The sequence below is a fragment of the Octopus sinensis genome, linkage group LG22 (genome assembly GCF_006345805.1).
Source record: "Octopus sinensis linkage group LG22, ASM634580v1, whole genome shotgun sequence".
Classification (NCBI taxonomy): Eukaryota; Metazoa; Mollusca; class Cephalopoda; order Octopoda; family Octopodidae; genus Octopus; species Octopus sinensis.
The window spans coordinates 13,093,010-13,113,364 of NC_043018.1; the positions used below are offsets into that span (position 1 = coordinate 13,093,010).

The 20,355-nt window shown below is 34.9% G+C and overlaps 1 protein-coding gene across 7 annotated transcripts in view; it reads right to left on the bottom strand.

Moving 5' to 3' along the window:
* LOC115223193 (casein kinase I) overlaps positions 1–20,355 on the bottom strand; it is a 121,080-nt gene that overhangs the window by 11,001 nt on the left and 89,724 nt on the right. For 3 of the 7 annotated variants that reach the window (XM_029793645.2, XM_029793644.2, XM_029793643.2), the window contains exons 9-10: positions 18,900–18,930; positions 881–942 (exon numbers count right to left, since the gene is read on the bottom strand). The exons of 1 other annotated variant lie outside the window; for it this stretch is intronic. In XM_029793645.2, coding sequence (XP_029649505.1) covers positions 881–942; positions 18,900–18,930 — 93 coding nt within the window. Of the gene's footprint in view, positions 1–880; positions 943–5,885; positions 6,861–16,153; positions 16,246–18,899; positions 18,931–20,355 lie in introns of those variants that run through there. 3 more of the 7 variants (XM_029793648.2, XM_029793646.2, XM_036512225.1) reach the window with 3 other exon arrangements.

The following is a 20,355-nucleotide window of genomic DNA, read 5'->3' on the forward strand; positions in this document are numbered from 1 at the left end:
TTTCTGTTTTCATCATAAAAGTGATTTTGGAAAGAAAAGAAAAGAAAAGATTTTGTTTTTGTATTTGGTTTGCAAGATTCTTTCTGTGAATTCATGTGTTGAAACGAATTCTGTTGTGTCTGGCGAGAGCCATTACACCAATACTTATAACACAAGCACCTGTCCAATTCCACTCTTTCATTATTAGTCAGTTGGTTAAATATCTATCCAACCAACTGACTGATGTGTGTGTGTGTGTGTTTATATAGTTATATGTGCATGTTTATGCATGTAATTACTGTGAACGTTGACTCAAACTAGATTGTATCTAACAGAGTAAGTCAGTCTGAGAAACTTTTAGGACCAGGCTTCTGGACTCGACCCACGACCTTTTAATAGTAAAGTAGTGGAATTGAACCAGTGCATGTGTTATTAATATTGGTGTAATGGCTCTCCCCAGGCACAACAAAGGAAAATATTGTTGCAGTAGATATATGTTTATATATCATGTTCCTTTTCGTCTTGAGAGAGAGTAATGAAAGATTGAAGTTTTGAACTAAATGAAGACAAAAAACGTTTAAATTTCATCATCCACCACAACTTTGAAAATGTTCTTGTTCCTTTAAGGAGGAGCATGCTTGTATAGTTTAATAATTGCTAGAATCCTATGCAATATTAAAGGCAATAAGTATGAGGTGGGTGACACAGCACCCAAAAGCTGTTAGCAGCAGAAACGGTGGCAAGATGGTTTTTCTAAGGCTCTGAAGATCAATTTCTTCTGATAAATATGATAATTTACAAAAGCAAATGTGACAATTATCAAACTAAATAATAAGAAAAAGAGGAGGGGAAATAAAATCAAAGAACCTCATAACAGATTGGGATGTGAAAATATGCTTACAAAGTAAGGTTTCAGTCTTCTTCTTGTCTAGCAAACTCAATATTTTTTTTTCAACCTGAAATCTGAAGTATTGTTGGAAAAAAAAAAAAAGAAAAAAAAAACAAAGCATTAAAACTAAAAATAAAAAAGTTTTAAAAAAATAAAACAAAGCACAAATATTAACATTGATTTGCTACAACATAAAATGGCTACAAATGCAACAGAGTAATAACAGCAACAACGATGAAAGAGTCTACTTCTTAACTGAAAAGCTCAAAATTAACAACATCAGTACTGGACAGATGAAACAATTATACTAATTATACTTATTGCTTTAATTATATGCAAGATTAAATGAAACGAAGTGTTTGCAAATATAGTCACATAAGAATTATATAAAGGAACATGTATTGACTCTATTTAATAGAGTGAAGACAGCAGTAATCATTCACTCCTTAACTACCAAACATCTGATGAAACATTGTTATTTATTCATAATAAAACAGACAGAAGATGACATTTTGGGGAGGGAAAAAAAACACACAGATGTCACCATAGATGAACATAGACCTACAGTCATTTTACTGAAGAAAATGGCTAAAACAAATTATAAATTATATTTGCAGCAAATAACTTGCTACGGATATAAAATGTGACTTTATGCATGAAGCTCAAAAGCATAAAAACCATAATTTTCATTAGCTTTTCACTGAGACAAAATGGAGAGAGAAAAATTATGACAGAACTCTCAAGATATATTTTACATAAATTAACAAAAAGCCGTCATTAAAAAAAATTAAAAATAAAAGCAATATATATGTTCGATCTTTACCAGAGCCATGCTGAAAGTCAGATGAGACATCTGGTGTTTTCTTGTCACATTAAAGTATGTGAATACTAAGTCTTTTTTTGAGAAAGACATATTCTAAAAGCTAGCAAGATTATAGCAAAGAAAAAGCAAAGAAAAAAAAAGAAACTGCTCAAATAAAATAAAAGAATAACAAACAGTGTACTGCTATTTTTGCAAGGCATATCAGCGTTGCATCTTAGTCTATCACCACAATGAGTTAGTATTTAAAATATACACTTCTTAACTATTTCAATCATCTTACAAGACCATTAGAATTCCAGATGCTAAAACTGCCTTTCACAAGGCTTACAACATTCTATCAATGAGACAACCACATTTAGAAAAGACAAACATTATTTCAGTTGTATTTTGCCATAGCAAACTCCATGGAAGCAAAGATAATTCCCTGCATTTAAACAGCTTTCTATTTAGGACTGAAAACACAAAACAAACACTGAAACTAAACTGATTTGACAGTGTTATCAAATTATGTAATGAATAAGAATTAATTTCTTCTTCTTGCTGCCATTTGAAGACTGATGGCTTCAGTTGCTATCAATCTTAAGACATCAAATAAGGAAATAACCAGCGAATCAACACACCTGCCTTATATTTAACAAATCAAAATATTAAAGCAACCAGTGAAAAGATTTCTAACCTTGGAACAACACACACTTCCTTAAAAATAAATAAATAGCTTTAGTCAGCTGATCAACCGTACAAGACTGGTACTTATTGCCAAACTGACAAGAATGGAATCGAGAACGTAAAGAAATAGCAGAAAGACACAAACGTTTCTGACACCTATAACAATAAAGTCATGCAAAATACATATAATTTGATACTGATGATAGCCCCAAGTAAGTCTGACACAGCAGGCTTATTATCAAGCCATTCCAGCCATGACATTCCTCTTTTTAACTTCTACTCAGTATCTGAAACAACATTCTCCAATGCATCTCTTTGGCAGGATGTGATATGGGGAAATTGGTCTTCTGTTTCTTGTAGGTTGAGCAACCAAGCCGAGGTTCTTTTGCTGGATCACAACGAAAATGACCAATGAAATGGGAAATGTCAGAAATTAACAGAGAACAACTCAAACGTACCAAATTAATGCCAGATATAACAATCCTCTCTTTCATGGCAACATTAGACAGTCTTAGTTTCAATAGAATAATGAAATGGAAACAAAAGCAGACTAACCTAAACTGTCGACAAAACAGATACAAAACAAAACTGAAGATTATTACAAGGTTAACATCCCTTTTAAACAACTCCCTAATCATTCATATTTTAATGATAGCAATGGAACTAAAACCTTTGATTTCTTGCAGAGACACAAAGACCACAAATTTAAAAAGAATGCTGCAATTGAGTGAGTAAATAGATTGAAAATTCAATATTCTTTCAGGAAGTTTACTTCTTTGTCTGTAAGTACTTGACAGCAAAAAAAAAAAATTTTTTTTTTTTACCACTCATCACAATGCCCACTTCAACAGAACCACATTGCAAAATGCTGTCAAATACTAGGTCCAAACCATCCAACATTTAGGTACTGAGTTTATGTTGGAGACAGAGCCAATGGTATTTGGTAAGTGCCAGATTATCAGAATTATAACTATAAATAAAATTCATTTGGAACAGCTACAGAATGAAAACAAGCAGAGAAGATTGAAACTCATTGTTCTTCAAGTAACAAAACATCAAAGGTAACTGCACTATACATCACTGTCCATCTTACCTGAATTAGTATAAAGAAAAAGACAAACAAAAAACAAAACCCTTGTAAGTTTTTAAAACAATATATTCACCTTATTCTGCAAGTTTGAAATTATAGAATCTTTTAATTTAGACTCATGCTCAACAATGGTTGCAATCAAAAATTTAAATGACAGATTTTTCAAGTTGAGCGTTGTTGATAATAATCTGATAATAAGCTTCAGCTCTCAGCTTTTCAATCCACTGCTGGTATACAGTCACTTTATATCCCAGACTTTTTAGTTACGTTTAGAAAAGACTCATTCGTTAATTAAATCAAAAGCCCTGATATGTAAAATTCTAAAGACAGAAGGTAATGTTCTGGTGCCTAGGCCAAGTGGTTAAGTTTGCTTTCAAACACTGAAGTCCTGGGGTTCAAACCCACTAGATGGCATCTTGGACATATGTCTTTTATCATAGCTTCCGACTGACCAATGCTTTGTGGAAGCCAGCCTGCCACACTGATTGTACTGGAAATTCAAAAAATCCAGCCTTGTTACGTAGTATCACACTAGAAGCTTACATAAATGGCATCTGTGTCAGTGGAATAGTCCACCACTTACATTCCAATTCAGTGAGCAGGTAGTTCAGCTGATTAAGCAATTGTGCACTCATGACTGAAACTGACAGAAATATAGGGTGGTGGGCGAGGTGGAATCATCAGAGTGTCACAAAAACAATGCACGACGGTGTCTGTTCAGTCTCTTTACATTCTGAGTTCAAGTCCCACCAAGGTTAACTCTGCTTTGCATCCTTTTGTTACGAGGAAATAAAAGCACCAGTCAAGAACTGGTGTCAGTAGTGTCAACTAAACCCGTCTCCTCCAAACTGCTGGCCTTGTGCCTAAATCAGAAATCATTATTTCTAATAGTTTAGAACAGTTGGAGAGAAATATTTTCATGAAGATTGACCGGTCAGTATGTGTACTGGTAAAACAATTTGACTTCTTCTTTGAGAGAGAAAAATAGATGGGAATTAGATAACATTAAATTCAGATGATTTCAGAGTCACTAATGATAATAATTCACACATAGAAGTGTCACACAAACGACACCGTAAATAGACAAGTTCAACTGAACTTATAAAATTAAAGTAGTTGCTGTTTAGTTCCAAATTCAAACTCATCAGGAATTTCAGTTAAGACCATTCTGATTTATTTTCCATAGTGTACTTAGGATACCATCATCCACTGTGTCCATTTGAGAAGTTTTGACTATTATTTGAGGGAGACTTAGATGCTATTTTTAACATATCAAGCAATTATACAAAAGCCCCTTCACTGGTTTATTAAAAAAAGGATATTTTTAATGTGAAGTTGAAATCAGTTTTTAATATTTACAGAAAAACAATTTTAAACTAAAATAAATTTTTTTTTTTTTCAAATTAGTGGCTGATATAATTTCTTTTTGCCAAATATTTAATCAGAATGAATAATTCTTAGAAAAATAAATGAAATATTAAAACCCAAATGCAATATACTAATAATGAACTCAATGTTTAGCAATTTCATCAAATAAATATTCATGCCTAATCAAAAAAGAGTGTCTTACCAAAATGTAGAATTTTAATCTTTTTAAACTTGCAGAGAATAGCTTTAGAACATTAATTTCTTTTTATATGAACAGGAAGATGAAGGTACTCACAACAAACTGAATAATATCATTAGACTTTCAATATATTCTAATGAAAAATAAAATTTTAAATGTACAATTCTTAAACGTTAGGTACAATAGTTGGGAAGCTTAGCTGCTGGACAAATGACCCCTTGATTCAAGTTCAAACACCACAAGAGTGAAAAACTCACTTCTAGGTAAACCACAGAGCCTGTCTGACCTTATTAAAATGGTTAACGATAATTGGAAGAATAGCAAAAAAAAAAGTACAACTGATCCCAACAGTATACAAATATTTAAATAAGGGAGGGAGAGAAACCCCCCCACCATCCCACCCACGTGTAAAAATGGATAAAACAAACAACTGAAAATTTTTTTAAAAAATGTCAAATTATAATTTTATTGGCAGTTATCTTAATAGCAAACTGATTCCATCATGTGATACTGAAATCACCAACAAAGACATTCAGGTAGGCTAATATCTCATGGCCACTTCATATGAGTGTGAGTGCGTGTGTGTGTGTGTGTGCATTGAAATCACCAACAAAGACATTCAGGTAGGCTAATATCTCATGGCCACTTCATATGAGTGTGAGTGCGTGTGTGTGTGTGTGTGCATGTGTGTGTGTGTGTGTGTAACACCTGTACAAAGTCCATGTTCACACACACAAATGAATAAGGTTTATTTGCAACACTGAGTGTGATGTGATGAAGAATTTCAATTTAAAAAATAAAGGCATATATAATAGCCAGAGTTTGTAATCCATTCTATACTGTTCTGTAAACAATATGACAATTTATTTTACAAATTTTCTTGGAACAAAGACTTCTTTCAATTTTTTTTTTTTCCCAAAAAACATATTTTTCTCTCCAAAATTTATCACTTTTCACAAATAGACCCAGCCAAATCTACAATTCTATTTATTTATTTTCAGTTTGATATATTTTTTTCAAATGTTAAACTATGTGCAGAAAATACGTTTTAGTTTGAAAACAAAACAATAGTCCCAAATTAACAGGTTCTATTGTATGTACAACATATATTGTTTGTGTGTGTGTGTGTGTACTCTTTTAGAGTTCAAGTTAAAAAGAATGAGTAATAATCTATTTATTTGGCTGGAATGGTAATGGTTGTTTGAGGCCATTTTATTTTTAATAATTTTGAAGTTTTACAATTAAAAATATGAAAAAATAATTTCATTTCTCTGAATTAGACCAAAAAACAATTCCTTTCACCTTTATAAACAGAGAATGTTTGTGTATGTGGAAGTAAGTTTCACATTCTAGCAGCGTATTTAATACAACAAAATATTACGCTGTGTGTTGAGTAGAAACTGAGAAGCCAATGTACACACACTGATCGGGTTAAATGCAGTAGGAACAATGCTTTCTTTAGCTTCACCACAGTGATAGTAGCAATAGACAAACCATTACGCTCATACCCAAGACTTGGGGCTGATCTCTTATTTTTCCCCCTAATTGCAAAATCCCAGTGTCTTTTCCTCTTTTAATCCACCATATTATGGTCTATGCTTTGGAACCATGCTTCGACGTTGTTCTGGCAGAATTCCACGTAACTTTGCGTTATCGTGTGAAGTTCCAATGGGCAAAGGCAAGGCCGAGGCGCGGAGACTCGGCCGATCTCCAGTCGATGGTGTGGCCAGTCTGCTCTCACTCATTTTACTATCAGTTATGGCTTCAAAGGATTCCGAGTCCCTGGTGGCCAGGGACAGACGCGTAGGTAGTTTATCCTTACACCGAGCTTGAAGACCACGAGAATCTGAGTGACAGAAAAGAAGTCTGAATCAGCAGACGAAAATTACTCCTGGAGTTAGAGAAGAGGTGAAAAGGAGGGAGGGAAGAGGAGACAAGAAAGCCAGAAGGAGTTCACACCCTTGTTGAAATGGGGAGGAAGAGGAGGAGGACACACCATTTCATGCTTGAATGCAACACATGCTCATGGAGGGAGGAGGGAGTTGGACTTTTTTAAAACTGGTTTTCAGCAAAGATAAACACGTGGACCATGCTGCCGTCAGAACAGATGAACATTTATAGTTAGACTAAACTCCAAAGCTGTTAACTGGGAATAAATAATGTTATCAAATATTAACAACAAAATCGTATTTACTGTAGCAGAATTCAGGAGACAAAAACTAATATTTTCATGCATTGACAACCATGGCTGAATGTCTGGAAATCTCATTATAATCATGCTATTGTAAGTGTGTGTGTGTGTGTATATACACATTCACACACATGTGTGTATATAAAATCAGAATTTAGGTAAAAACTTCAATGCCTGAGGCTCTTTTTATATGAAAGGAAATGGTTTTAGAAGCCCAAGGGAGAAAGAGAAACAGAATTCAGGTAAAAATGTCATGCATGGAAAGAATTAAAATAAATAAAACAAAATGAACAAAAGGCAAAACAACTAATTTGAAATTACAGTTAACGAGATTCTATGTATACTCATGATTTGAATGAAAGATTGAGAGTTTCGACAATTTTAGAAATAAAGACAGTGAGAGAGTATGTGTGAGACTTACTCATGCATAAATGATACCTGGTGTTTGAAACAATTTTCAGAATCAACATGAAATATTAATGTGTGAGTGTGTGTGAGTGTGGTGTGTGTGTGTGTGTGTGTGTGAGTGTGAGTGTGAGTGTGTGTGAGTGTGTGAGTTTACAAGTGATGCAACCTGGTCAACAATGCCCTAACAAAAATTCAAGCAAAATAAATTTTCTCAAAGTGTGTATATATATATATATATATATATATATATTATATATATATATATATATATATATATATATATAATATATATATATATAATATATATATATATATATAGTGGAGGCACATGGCCTAGTGGTTAGAGCAGCATACTCGCGGTTGAGGGAATGCAGGTTCAAATCTCAGACCGGGCGATGTGTGTGCTTATGAGTGAAAGACCTAAGCTCCACACGGCTCTGGCAGAAGGTAATGGCGAACTTCCGCTGACTTTCGCCACAACTTACTCTCACTCTTTCCTCCTGCATCTTGCAGCTCACTTGCGACGGACTGGCCTTCCGTACAGGTGGGGAACCTTTATGCCATGGAAACCGGCCCTATGAGCCAGGCGTGGCTTGAGAAGGAACACACAACAACAACATATATATATATATATATATATATCATCATCATCATCATCATCATTTAGCGTCCGTTTTCCATGCTAGCATGGGTTGGACGGTTCTACTGGGGTCTGTGAAGCCAGAAGGCTTCATCAGGCCCAGTCAAATCTGGCAGTGTTTCTACGGCTGGATGCCCTTCCTAACGCCAACCACTCCGTGAGTGTAGTGGGTGCTTTTTACGTGCCACCCGCACTGGTGCCAGACAGAGCTGGCAAACGGCCACGAACGGATGGTGCTTTTTATGTGCCACCGGCACGAGGGCCAGGCGAATATATATATATATCATCAAGTGTTTTAAATCTGGATTTTGTAGCAATTAATGGGGTTGGCCAGATCTACCAGAATGCTATTAATTCAAAACAATGTGAATAAATAAGTGTTACTTTCAACCTTATAACATGAATGTTAAAGGGTTGTGGGGCATCTTGCAGGCGTGAATCCACTGCAGCATGCTTCGGCTGTCGTCTTTGCTAACCTCGGAAATTACCCACGGCAACAGCACCTGACACATTTCACTTCAGAAAAACCTTCAAGGCATTTCACACACTGCAACCCTGCAGGAAGATCTTTGAGAATGCACTCACTCGCTTACCTGAGCTTATTTTCCAATGAATAGTGATACATGCACCTGAACCCCTATATACGTCCTCACGCGCTCGTTTGCTGTACTGCCCAGTCACTGACCGCACACATTTTGGCATGCAAAGCAACACCGCTATTCAAACTAATCCGAATAGCAGACTGTCCCGTATACACTTCAACAATCCTGTCTCTCATGATAAGCAAAATTTCTCCTCAACCATGCATTTCTTTTGTCTCCTTAAATCGTTCGTTCCCCGGAACATCATTGTGGAGGGGAGTGATGTAGTGCAGGTTGCAGGCATGAAGTGGATTCAATCCACCACAGCCACATTTAAATTAACAGTTCAACAGAACTTTTCTCACAGTGGAACAATGGTTTTTTTTTTCAGTGACAGCAGTTTTACCTATGTCAGATGCCTTTAGCTAGGCCAAAATAATGCCTTCACCACTTGACCCTTATAACCTTTTCTACTTCACCAAAAGCTAGAATAGAGATATCACAGTACCACCAACAAAGCCCATTGTTCTCAATGATATGTCTATCCTTCTGGACAGTTATAAAAGCAAGAACCCCAAGCAAAACTCAGTTAGTGATTTGGTGACAACTTAATCAGTTAGTTAATGAATGACAAACTTGAGTCAGAGACAGCTACCATCAGTTAGGGAGCAGAATGCTTGAACCATGATCCAAAGCAAGGCAAGCTACTAAAGACAATGGTCAAATGGAGAAATGAAATTTACTGCCAGCAGCTATGAGACCCAACTTCCCACACTCTCTCACTTTGTCTTCTCTGCACTATTACCATATCTCTCTCTATGGTTTACTACTATAATATGAACACACAGGCCAAACTTTTTTTTACTTTGCACACTCTAAAATTTTATTCTCCTGCCCGTCAAGGCAAGGTATATTCAATGTAACAGTAAATAAATATTTTTCACAACTTCAGCCACTGTTCTTTCATCTTTACATAATGGCTATCGACGAAGAACCAATCTTTACACACTGATTACGACTCAACATTCTACCATACTGTGTATCGACTATTGTCTTCCTATATTATTGTTGACTAAATAATCTTCATCCATAACAGGGTTAAACACTGCTTAGTTAAGAATAAATTTTAATTATGCTCATAAACTATTTTGAAGCACAGACTCAGGTTGAGCAATTTTATTTTATGAGTTCAAAAAGAAATGCAAGGTAGTAGAAAATGCTTGCAATATCAACCAGCATTTGGTCAGGAGACTGTCAAAGAATGTACAGTAACACTGGTTCAAGAAATTCTGAAGGCCATTATTGAAGTAGACTCACATAAAACAATTCAAGAGCTTGCAGAAGAACTAACATTGACCATTCAAGAGTCAGTGGGAAGTCAAAAGATTTCAACAAATGGACACAACAAACTAAATGACAAAATAATTGCCAGCATGAAGTCTTATCTGAGCTTCTTTTGCACAAGAGAAAAGTACCTATTCTTTTGACTGCATTGTGAAGTGATGAAAAATGGATTTTATATTAGATCCAAATGTATTTCATACACTGGCTGAACTAAGGTGAATCACTAAGACACTTTCCCAAACCAAAGCAGTAATTTCAGAGAATTATGGTTAATGGCAGTTGTTAAGCAGAATCTTCTGCCATTTCTCAAATGCTGAAACCATCATAACAGAAATATTACTAGAAAATCAATATAATGCATCAAAAATTACAATATCCAGCACCGCACAATCAAAAAGGACCAATTCTCCATAACAATATCTAACCACAAATTTGTACAGAAGACTGCAGAAACTGAACAGACTGGGTAAGGACACAACTTCAGCCAGTTTACTCCCCACACCACTTTCTATCTCTCTTTCTCTCTGACTATAACGTTTTCAAACATCTCAATAACTTGCTAAGCAGCAGCTCAAAACACCTTCCACAAATTCATTGGTTCTAGGATTCCCAAAATTATGTGCTACAAGAATGGACCCACTTCTTGTGGCAAAAATATTTAAGTTCTGATGGTTATTTCATTTATATAATTTATTCAGAAACACACTGCTTTCAAGTTGATCTTATTTTAGTCATTGGAGTGTGGCCATGTTAGGGCACCGTTTGAAGGGTTTTAGTCAAACACATCAACCCCAGGACTTATGTTTATTTCTGAAGTCTGGCACTTATTCTGTGGGTGTCTTTTGTTGAATTACTGGGTTGTGGGAATGTTAACAAATCAACACCATTTGTCAAGTGGGGACAGGGAGGAGGTGGCAAAACATACTGACACAAGACACAAAGACGCACACAACACAGGTTTCCTCACAGTTTCTGCCAACCAAATTCACTCACAAAAGCACTGGTCAGTCAGGGTTATAGTAGAAGACACTTTCTAAAGGTGTCACACAGTAGGACTGAACCTGAAACCATGTGAATGCAAAGTGAGCTGCTTAATCGCACAGCCATGCCTGAATCAATATAATTAAAAACCACCATTTTCACACCAGTCTGACACATTGAAGAAAGGGATTGAAATAGGTCTACATTGCCTATATTATAGATATATTCTTGCTCTGGGTTCAACCAGATCGACATTACCTGTACAGACACAAAAAATTTCACATACCCCACCAACCTGTTAAACATTGACTCTCAACAGTTTTGAATGTAAACATGAAGAACATGTGGCTTTAATCAACATTGTGGTTGTTCTCAGTAGTTCAGATAGATATACCAATATAACCGTTTTCATGTGGTGAATCCACAATGCCCACCCCACCCCCACAAGTGGAGGATAAAGTTGTATGTAAAAGAAGTACCGTCATTAATAAAGTTTTTCCTCTTTTAAAGCAAAAGGTATCATGTGACGCTAGATTTGACCAACTAATTCAATATTATTAGATAGCTTACTAAGACAACAATTTTGCCCTATGACCATCACAACCTACAAAGTACTGTTGTTGTTGTTTGGTTATCATATATACTAACCAGATTAACTCTTTTGTCTGACTGTGGTTTTTATGGCTAAATGACCAGCAATTAAAAAGACATCCAGTTATAAAGACAATTCTAACAATATGCAAATGTTCAAACTTGAACTAAAAGCATTCGTTGACTGAAAGATAGCCAGCAACTGGGCAGAACCTTATATGAATATATTAGCTCAATTCACACACTTCTCCTTTGTATTATATTAATCATAATTTTACCCCACCCAACTTGATATGTCCAGCAAACTGAATGACGCTGAAAATCAGATACAAAAGACAAAACAAAAATGCCCATGATGATTTTTAACCCTTTCATGACTAGATTACTAATAGAATAAAATGTGCTTCCATGAATTTTGAAGGATTTAGTCAAACAGCTGACCTGTCCCATTATTAAGCTTGTATATGGAACACAACTTCATCAAAAGTTCTTCAAATTATAATGGATGGTTTTAATTAAAATGTAAACACCTCATAACTAGTGGTTTTGTATGATATTTTAGGAAGATTATTACTATTATTTCATTTGTTAGACTATCAGTTATATCAACAAATAGTTTAACACGAGCTCTTTGTCTTTCTAAATTTCAGACAGAAAGCACTCCTCCAAAATATAAAGAAATGCAAACTAGCTTAACCATCAAATATCTAAGACTGCCACATAATCCATCTGGAATACAAAATTAAAAGGTTTGAGAATCTATGATTGGAAGTTGAAAACAACATACTGAAATTATGTGGAGAAACTAGAAGAGGTACAAATAAATGGTTTTATTAAGTTTTGAACTTGTGGCATGCGATCAGCAGTCCAACACCCTAAAGTTGAAATCACTGAGCCTATATACCTCCCAGAGACAGTTGAAGTAGTAAAAGTTTAATGAGGTCAGCAGTAGTGCAAGGAAAATATGAAACAATATAGTATTGATCTTAAGAAAGAAGAGAGCCTATTCTGATGAAACAGCAAGAGAAACTGAAATATAATAATGTATTTATATAATAATAATAATAATGGACATATGAGGGTTCGACAATTTCTTACAGAAGAACTACACAGATGATTTGTTTATAGTGATCAAATGTTCGTGTAGACATAAGCTCACTCCCTCCACCAGATTGACATTACCTGTACAGGTGCAACGGGTGTCAGATGTCGAAATGATCGCAGAGCAATATGAAATGAAGTGTTCTGCTCAAGAACACAATGCAACACTTGGTCTGGGAATTGAACCCACGATCTCGCAATCGCAAGTTCAACACCTTAACCACTAAACCATGCACCTTCACACACACACAAAAGAGAACTGGACATTTGTTTATATAATCAAATTAATATAACACTGGTAATTGAACTAATATGAGTGTGATAAAAAAAAAAAACTGTACTGAAATACATATACACACATAAAAAAAAACTGATATACAGGTATCCAAACTTGAATAATACAATGTAAAGAAACATCACCTCAAAAGATTGTTCTACAGTGATAAACCTCAGAGAGAATTTTCAGTACTCCAGGCTTTTTTTTTAAAAAGCTTGATTTTGATTTAGATTTTATAATCCATTTAAGAACACTACCAAATATTGTTTAGTTTTAGGTTTAGCCTGATCCAGAAAACTTCAGAAATGTTCCAGCTATGACTATCTTCACCACCCTCCCCCATTTTCCCCCCAAAGAATCTAGATTACATTAACCAATGGCCTTTTCCCCAGCTGAAAATGAGAAAATTGGTTTGACAGATTTGGTTGCTATTTCTAGCAAGTAAAGCAATCATATAAAGGCTCCTTCATTATGTACTCCCATAATCTTGATCTATTTAGAGGATTAGTTGGGCAGGAAGTTTGTGAGTAAGAGTCCTGGTAGTCAATCAGTGGTGATTTGGGTGTATACATTAAGCTTGATACCAAATATGTAATCTCAGATTAACCCTGAACAACTAACCCTTCAATAAAAGCATTCCAGTCATGGCCACCCTATCCAGCATCATGTACTCTCAATTATAGTATCCACAGTGTTCTTTTGTAAAGATACCAAGGCAACCAATAAGCAGCTTTCTCACTGGTTTGATACCAAATGAGCGCTAATGAAACACTGAAACAGGAGACCAATAGTCAGTCTTACCCAGCATTGCATACCATTTTCCATTGACCATTTTCATGACTGTTGTTTCAAAATAGAATTTATGGACATAACCATGCACCAGAATTCTTTAAGAACATTTGCATTGTTGATTTTCCCACCAAAATATTTGATAGATGTGGTCAAATGGGAGAACCAAAGTAGATGTTGGTGATGCCATTGCAAAAATTGTCAAAAACTACTGTTTATATAATACTAGCTTAAAACCTGTACTCTGTGCAGGCTTCTAAGCTGGCTCCTGCGGAGGACTAATTGGGCCTGTGGCCCAAAACTAAAGAGAGTTGAATAGCATGATTATAATACGTCTATAATGACTATATGCCCCAGTAGTGTTTGATCAGAGGTTAAGGACGGATGAGAATTAATTCTGTGCTGCAATCATTCCATTGTTCCAGTCCCAAGTTGAATTCCAACTGTTGGCCAATTTGTCTCAAATTATCTCAACGTAAAATTAATGAAGCAAATGTCATTTATTTCCCCTTTGATTTCTGATGTCATCTGACAAATGCCAACCATGGCATGAATCAGCCAAGCTTTATCTGCTAGAAATAGCAACCCAAATGCCTTTAAATCAGATTCCAATGCTGGATGTTCAAGAACCAAAGGAAAGGCAGATTTTCAATCCCAGGATAATCCTGATTCCAAAAAGGTATAATATGTCTATGTAGGACAAATGTCGACCGAGATACAGGGGTCCCGGACAGACAGAATTTCATTTTTATTATTATAGACAACTATTTCTACTGATGTGATACACATATTTACACACTTGGGCATTAAAATGTGTTTTATATACTAAATCAATATATTTACAAATCCTTAATATTACTTAGATTGAGAATTATCTTATTAAACTGAAACTGGAAGAAATAAGCAAGATTTTGAAATAACAGTCAATGTTTAGTCAGTGAAAAAGGTCCGGGGGAAAAATGGTATGCAATGCAGGATAAGAGTGACTATTGGTCTGCTGCTTCAGTGTTTCATTAGTACATAATTGAAATGTTGGTATCAAGACAATAAGGAAGCTGCAATTGGTTGTTCAATCTGTTAAAAATAACAGCCAAATCCCATCTTAGTGTCTTTAAAAAAGAACAAACTAGATAATGTAGTTGAGGGTATAGAATGCTAGAAAAAGAAAGTGGAGTGGCCATGGCTGGAAGAAATACCCAAGATATTGTATGTGTATGTTCTCATATAAATTCATATTTATCTTTTTTTTAAATTCAATCTGTTTCATTTTGAAATGCAGGGTAAAAGAACACCAGAAGTCCTTATCATTTTAACATCTCCTGGTTCCACATTCGCATTACATTATTAGGTCAGACAACCAGATGCTATCTGTCCCCCCCGACTGACTGTACAAGGACGTAAGATAGATGTATATTGAAGAGTTGAAGAAACAGAGTAGAAAGAAAGGAAATCTTTTTTTTTCAGTTTTGAAATATTTAAAGGAAAGAAATTTCCTTTTTTGTTTTTACATAGAAACATTAAAAAAAATATTTATAAGCACAATCTCCTAATTAACCATTATTTCTTATGAAATGTAAGTCATGTTGCTAGCATGGTGGTAAAAGATGAATGATGACAGAATGATACAAAAGAAAAAAGATTAAAAGAATGATGTAAATAATCTTGAGTTAGTTTCTGTGATTAGATTGTTCCTCCAAGACTGTTTTGGTTCTTACTACTTGTAGTTTGACTTTAATAACATGTTGCCAAACAGCAAGGAACGGTGGTGACCAACCTCAAGTGGATTAAGTGCTGCTGTTATTCATCATGCAAATAATAAGCTTAGAACCTAGAATCACAACCTCTGGAAACTGCCCTACATTTGCTTATCTGCTAAGATTCCAAGATAAACTGGTTAGTTTTGTAATGGCTGTCAAATTATCTTCAGTTCTAGTTATTAATAAACAATTTCAACAACTGATAAGAGATAAACGAATACTACTTATAAACTGTGAATTTAATAATAATAATTATAATGGTAATAATAATAATAATATTAATTATAATTGATTTGGAAAACTAAATTTTTATTTTATTTGTAAAAGAAAAACAAACTTGATATCTTCTTTGTTCTATATTAAGTCTAATGTCGATCATTTTAAATAATGATTACTAATAGAATGCCATTTTGGTAGGAGGAGTTATCATGCCTGATGACACTAATGCAATGGAAGGTAGATTAAATTAATAGAAGCAAGATTTGAAACCATGGTCATGCTGTTGCTGAAATTAATTGCAGCATGCAAAAAGGTTTAAATGTACAGTGTCTGCTCCTCCTCCACCATTCCCCTGAAAATAGAATAAGAGAGTCTAAGCAAAGTCCCTAGAAGCTTAAAATGCCAAGCACCATGCTAGCAACAAATTGAATTACTCATTGGCACTAAATAACAAGACATGTCAAACCTTAACATCCCAAGAAAGAGAGGGAGAAAAAGAGAGAAGAGAAACAAAAGAAGGAAGAGAGAGAATTGTCACAGAAGGTACAAATAGAAAAAGTAAAATTTAAAAAAAACAAAACAATTTTTATTGGCTTTTTAGACTGAGATTGATTTAGAATAAATAAAGCAACAGAAGAAAATGTTTACAAATTAAAGTGAATAAAAAATTTCAATTAAAAATGTACAAATTATCTCAATATTTCTGAATGTTTACAACTCTACCCTATAAATTATGTTAGAGTTCATTTGAAATTTCAACTGGATTACAATAGTTAAAACTTGCCTTCTCTTTTGGCACTCGGATTGCAAATGACAACATGAATGTATATAAAGGGAGTATGTGTGTGTGTGTGTGTGTACATACATACATACATCATGCAGAGTCTGTTTTCCATGGTGGCATGGGTAAGATGGTTTGACTGGGGATGACGAGCCAGAGAGCTACACCAGGCTCCAGTTTGTTTTGGCTTGGTTTCCTCAACTGGATGCCCTTCCAAACACCAATCACTCCACAGAGTGTACTGGGTGTCTTTTACACATCAGTGGCACATTTACACACGCACATATATACACATATACACCACATATGCATATACATACATGTGTGTACACACACACACACACGTATGTATATATTATGTAATAAGATGTGATGGTCTGTCCTTCAAATGTAAACTCTTCCGTACTAATCAAGAAAGCGAGGTTTCTCACATATGCATGCTCTGACCCTCATTAATATGATAAGGAGGAGATGAAATGAATAAATACCGAAAGTGTTGTCGTTAGATTGTAGATACAAAGATTTGAATACTAAAGCATTTGCCACTTCAATGTTTCAAATTATTAAAGAAACCTTGAGTATAAAATCAATGGGAATCCAGAAAACTGGTTTGGAATTCATAGCACTTGGCTTTCATACTCTTAAGACATCCAACAAAAATATATCTTTTCTGAAATTCAATTGTCCAAATTGTATTTTACAACAACACAGGTATTTTATCAGTTTTATCAATTCAGTCATTATTTGTGATACGAGATTACCTCCATATTTTCAAAGAAGTTAATGTTGGTTTTGGTTTTTTGGTAACCAAATTAGTTGACTGAATAGAAATGTTCAGAGAAACCTCTTTTGCAGATATATAAAATTTATATATTAAAGATTAAAAATTCAATGTAAATAGCATTAAATTTCCCTGAAATCCAATTACTTTGTACCACACAACATAAATCTACATCAATACAAGCATACTGCTATGCCAACAAAATGGATCATACTTTATTTCCAATTGCACTCAATATGTATCAAAATGAACAACCCTAAAGTACCAACATTTTGGTCTCTAAAAAAAAAAATAAATAAATAAATAAAAACCCAATCAATGTAAATGATATAAAGAAGACAAAAGAAGCATATTGCCAAAAATATAAAGGTTTATGAGGAAGCAGAGTAGAACAACAATTTCAATACCAAAATTAATTAAAAAAGCAAAAAATTGAAACTGAAAACAAAGCGCAAAGTTTTTTTTTGTTTTTTTTAAATTCTTCTATTCGCTTCAGCCTGGCCATATTGGAGCACTGCCTTTAAGGGTACAGTTGTTCAGATCAACCCTCGTACCTGACTGGTACATATTTTATAGATGTTCAAAGGATAAAAGCAAAGATGACTGGAAATACTGCTAGTTCCTTTCTTTTTTTTTTTTATTTCTAAGATTGAGGTTTTAAAAAAAAGCAACAAAATCTTACCTAAACTGGTAACAAATGTAAAAAAAAAGAAGAAAAAAAAAGAAAAGGCAGGTAAATATTCTATTCTAATTGGTTACTTAAATATGAGGATTATTATCAAAATGACTGACACTGAATGTAATAAACAATAGTCAACACATTCTCCTAGTGTGCAGTTGACTATGTCATGACTTGGTATTGTTTAGTGTTAGTATTGTACAAGTTTTAATTAAATATTAGGATCGGCCACAAGTCAGTCCTAATCAAGCAATTGCAGCTACCTGACCATTTATCTTATATGCAGACAATACTCCTCAGTGCTTAGTTGGTACTTATTTTTATTGACCCTGAAAGGATGAAAGGCAAATTTGACCCCAGCGGAATTTGAACTCAGAACGTAAAGACAGATGAAATGCTCCTAAGCATTTCACCAAGCGTGCTAACGATTCTGCCAGCTCACCACCTTACAATACAATTCGTGTATAATATTTATTGTGGTTTTCTTAACATGATTCATTATTGTTCCCAATAGCAACCACTCTCTAATTTACAGATTTCATAGTGAAATCTCATTTATTCATAAAAGTGATATGACTAAAACATGTTCTTTCATTTTCAATCTTCTTAGAACTAGTTCTGACTATTTGAGTTTACACAGCAGACTAAAGACCCAATTAGTAATTTAATTGATAACAGTCTGCTTCATTACATAACATATAAATAACAAAGTGTTTAAAGTGAAATGGTTATGTTAGCCCTTAAAGGAATACACAAAATACATACTTTTTAAACAAGAGATCTGTCTGTGGTAGAACTGTACAAAATACAAAAATTTATAACAATATCTCAGGCAACAAAGATAAGAACAAATTGGCAATCAACCATCCTTAGATAAAAGTGAAACAAGTGCTCAACAAGGAGGTAGTAGGGGAGATGCGGAGACGAAATTCTTTCAGCTTTATGTACCTGTGATATCATCAATATTGGTTAAAAGGTAGCATTAAACCACCAAGGAGAGCCAAAGGTTGATGTGTAATATTAAAAAGAGAAATCACAAAGATATGTAGTAATTATAACCACAAGTGACCGAGAGGTAATTTAGATCAGGAGTTAGTGTAATATTTGTAAAACTTTCAATAAGCTGCAGAAGGTAAATGACAATTCAAAATAAGTTAATCTGCAAACCTCAGAATCAAGTTCCAGATTTATACACACACACACACAACTCTAACCAAATGGTTAAGAAGTTTGCTTCACAATAATAATAACGATGCATTGGACTCGATTCTAGAGGATGGCATCTAGGGTGTCTTTTACTATGGCCTTGGGTTGACCCAAGCCTCATGAGTGAAACTGGGTCAACAGAAAGTGTGTGGAATCCCACCAGGTCTGTACCTGCAACTCAAATTGCATGCATCAACCCTGCATCACACTGATTATGTCTGAAGACTATGTTCGGAGTGCACATGCCAATGGAATGCTCACTGTTGAAACAAGAACAGATCACTTTCCCTTAATATATATATATTTATTATTCTTTTACTTGTTTCAGTCATTTGACTGTGGCCATGCTGGAGTACTGCCTCAAAGGGCCGTCTACCAAATCCATTCACAAGACTTTGGTTGGCCTGAGGGTATGATGGAAGACACTTGCCCAAGGCGCCACACAGTAGGACTGAACCCAGAACCATGTGGTTGGGAAGCAAGCTTCTTACCAGACAGCCACGTCTGCAGTGATGTAAACAGGAAAAACAGAACTCAAAATACGAAAATAGTTGTAGGAGTGGCTGTGTGGTAAGCAGCTTGCTAACCAACCACATGGTTCCAGGTTCAGTCCTACTGTGTGACACCTTGGGCGAGTGTCTTCTACTATAGTCTCAGGCCGACCAATGTCTTGTGAGTGGATCTGGTAGATGGAAAGTGAAAGAAGCCCGTCGTATATATGTGTCTGTGTGTCCGTGTTTGCCCCACCCCTCACTTGACAACTGAGGCTGGTATATTTACGTCCCCGTAACTTAGGTTTGCCAAAAGAGACCGATAGAATAAGTATTAGGCACACAAAGAATAAGTCCCGGGGTCGATTTGCTCAACTAAAGGCAGTGCTCCAGCATGGCTGCAGTCAAATGACTGAAAAAAGTAAAAGACTAAAAGAATATGTTTATTTTTATAGATATTTAGTGGAAGCAACAGACTGACTCAAGGTTTGAGAGTTTTGTGCATTAGCACTCATCAAATTAGT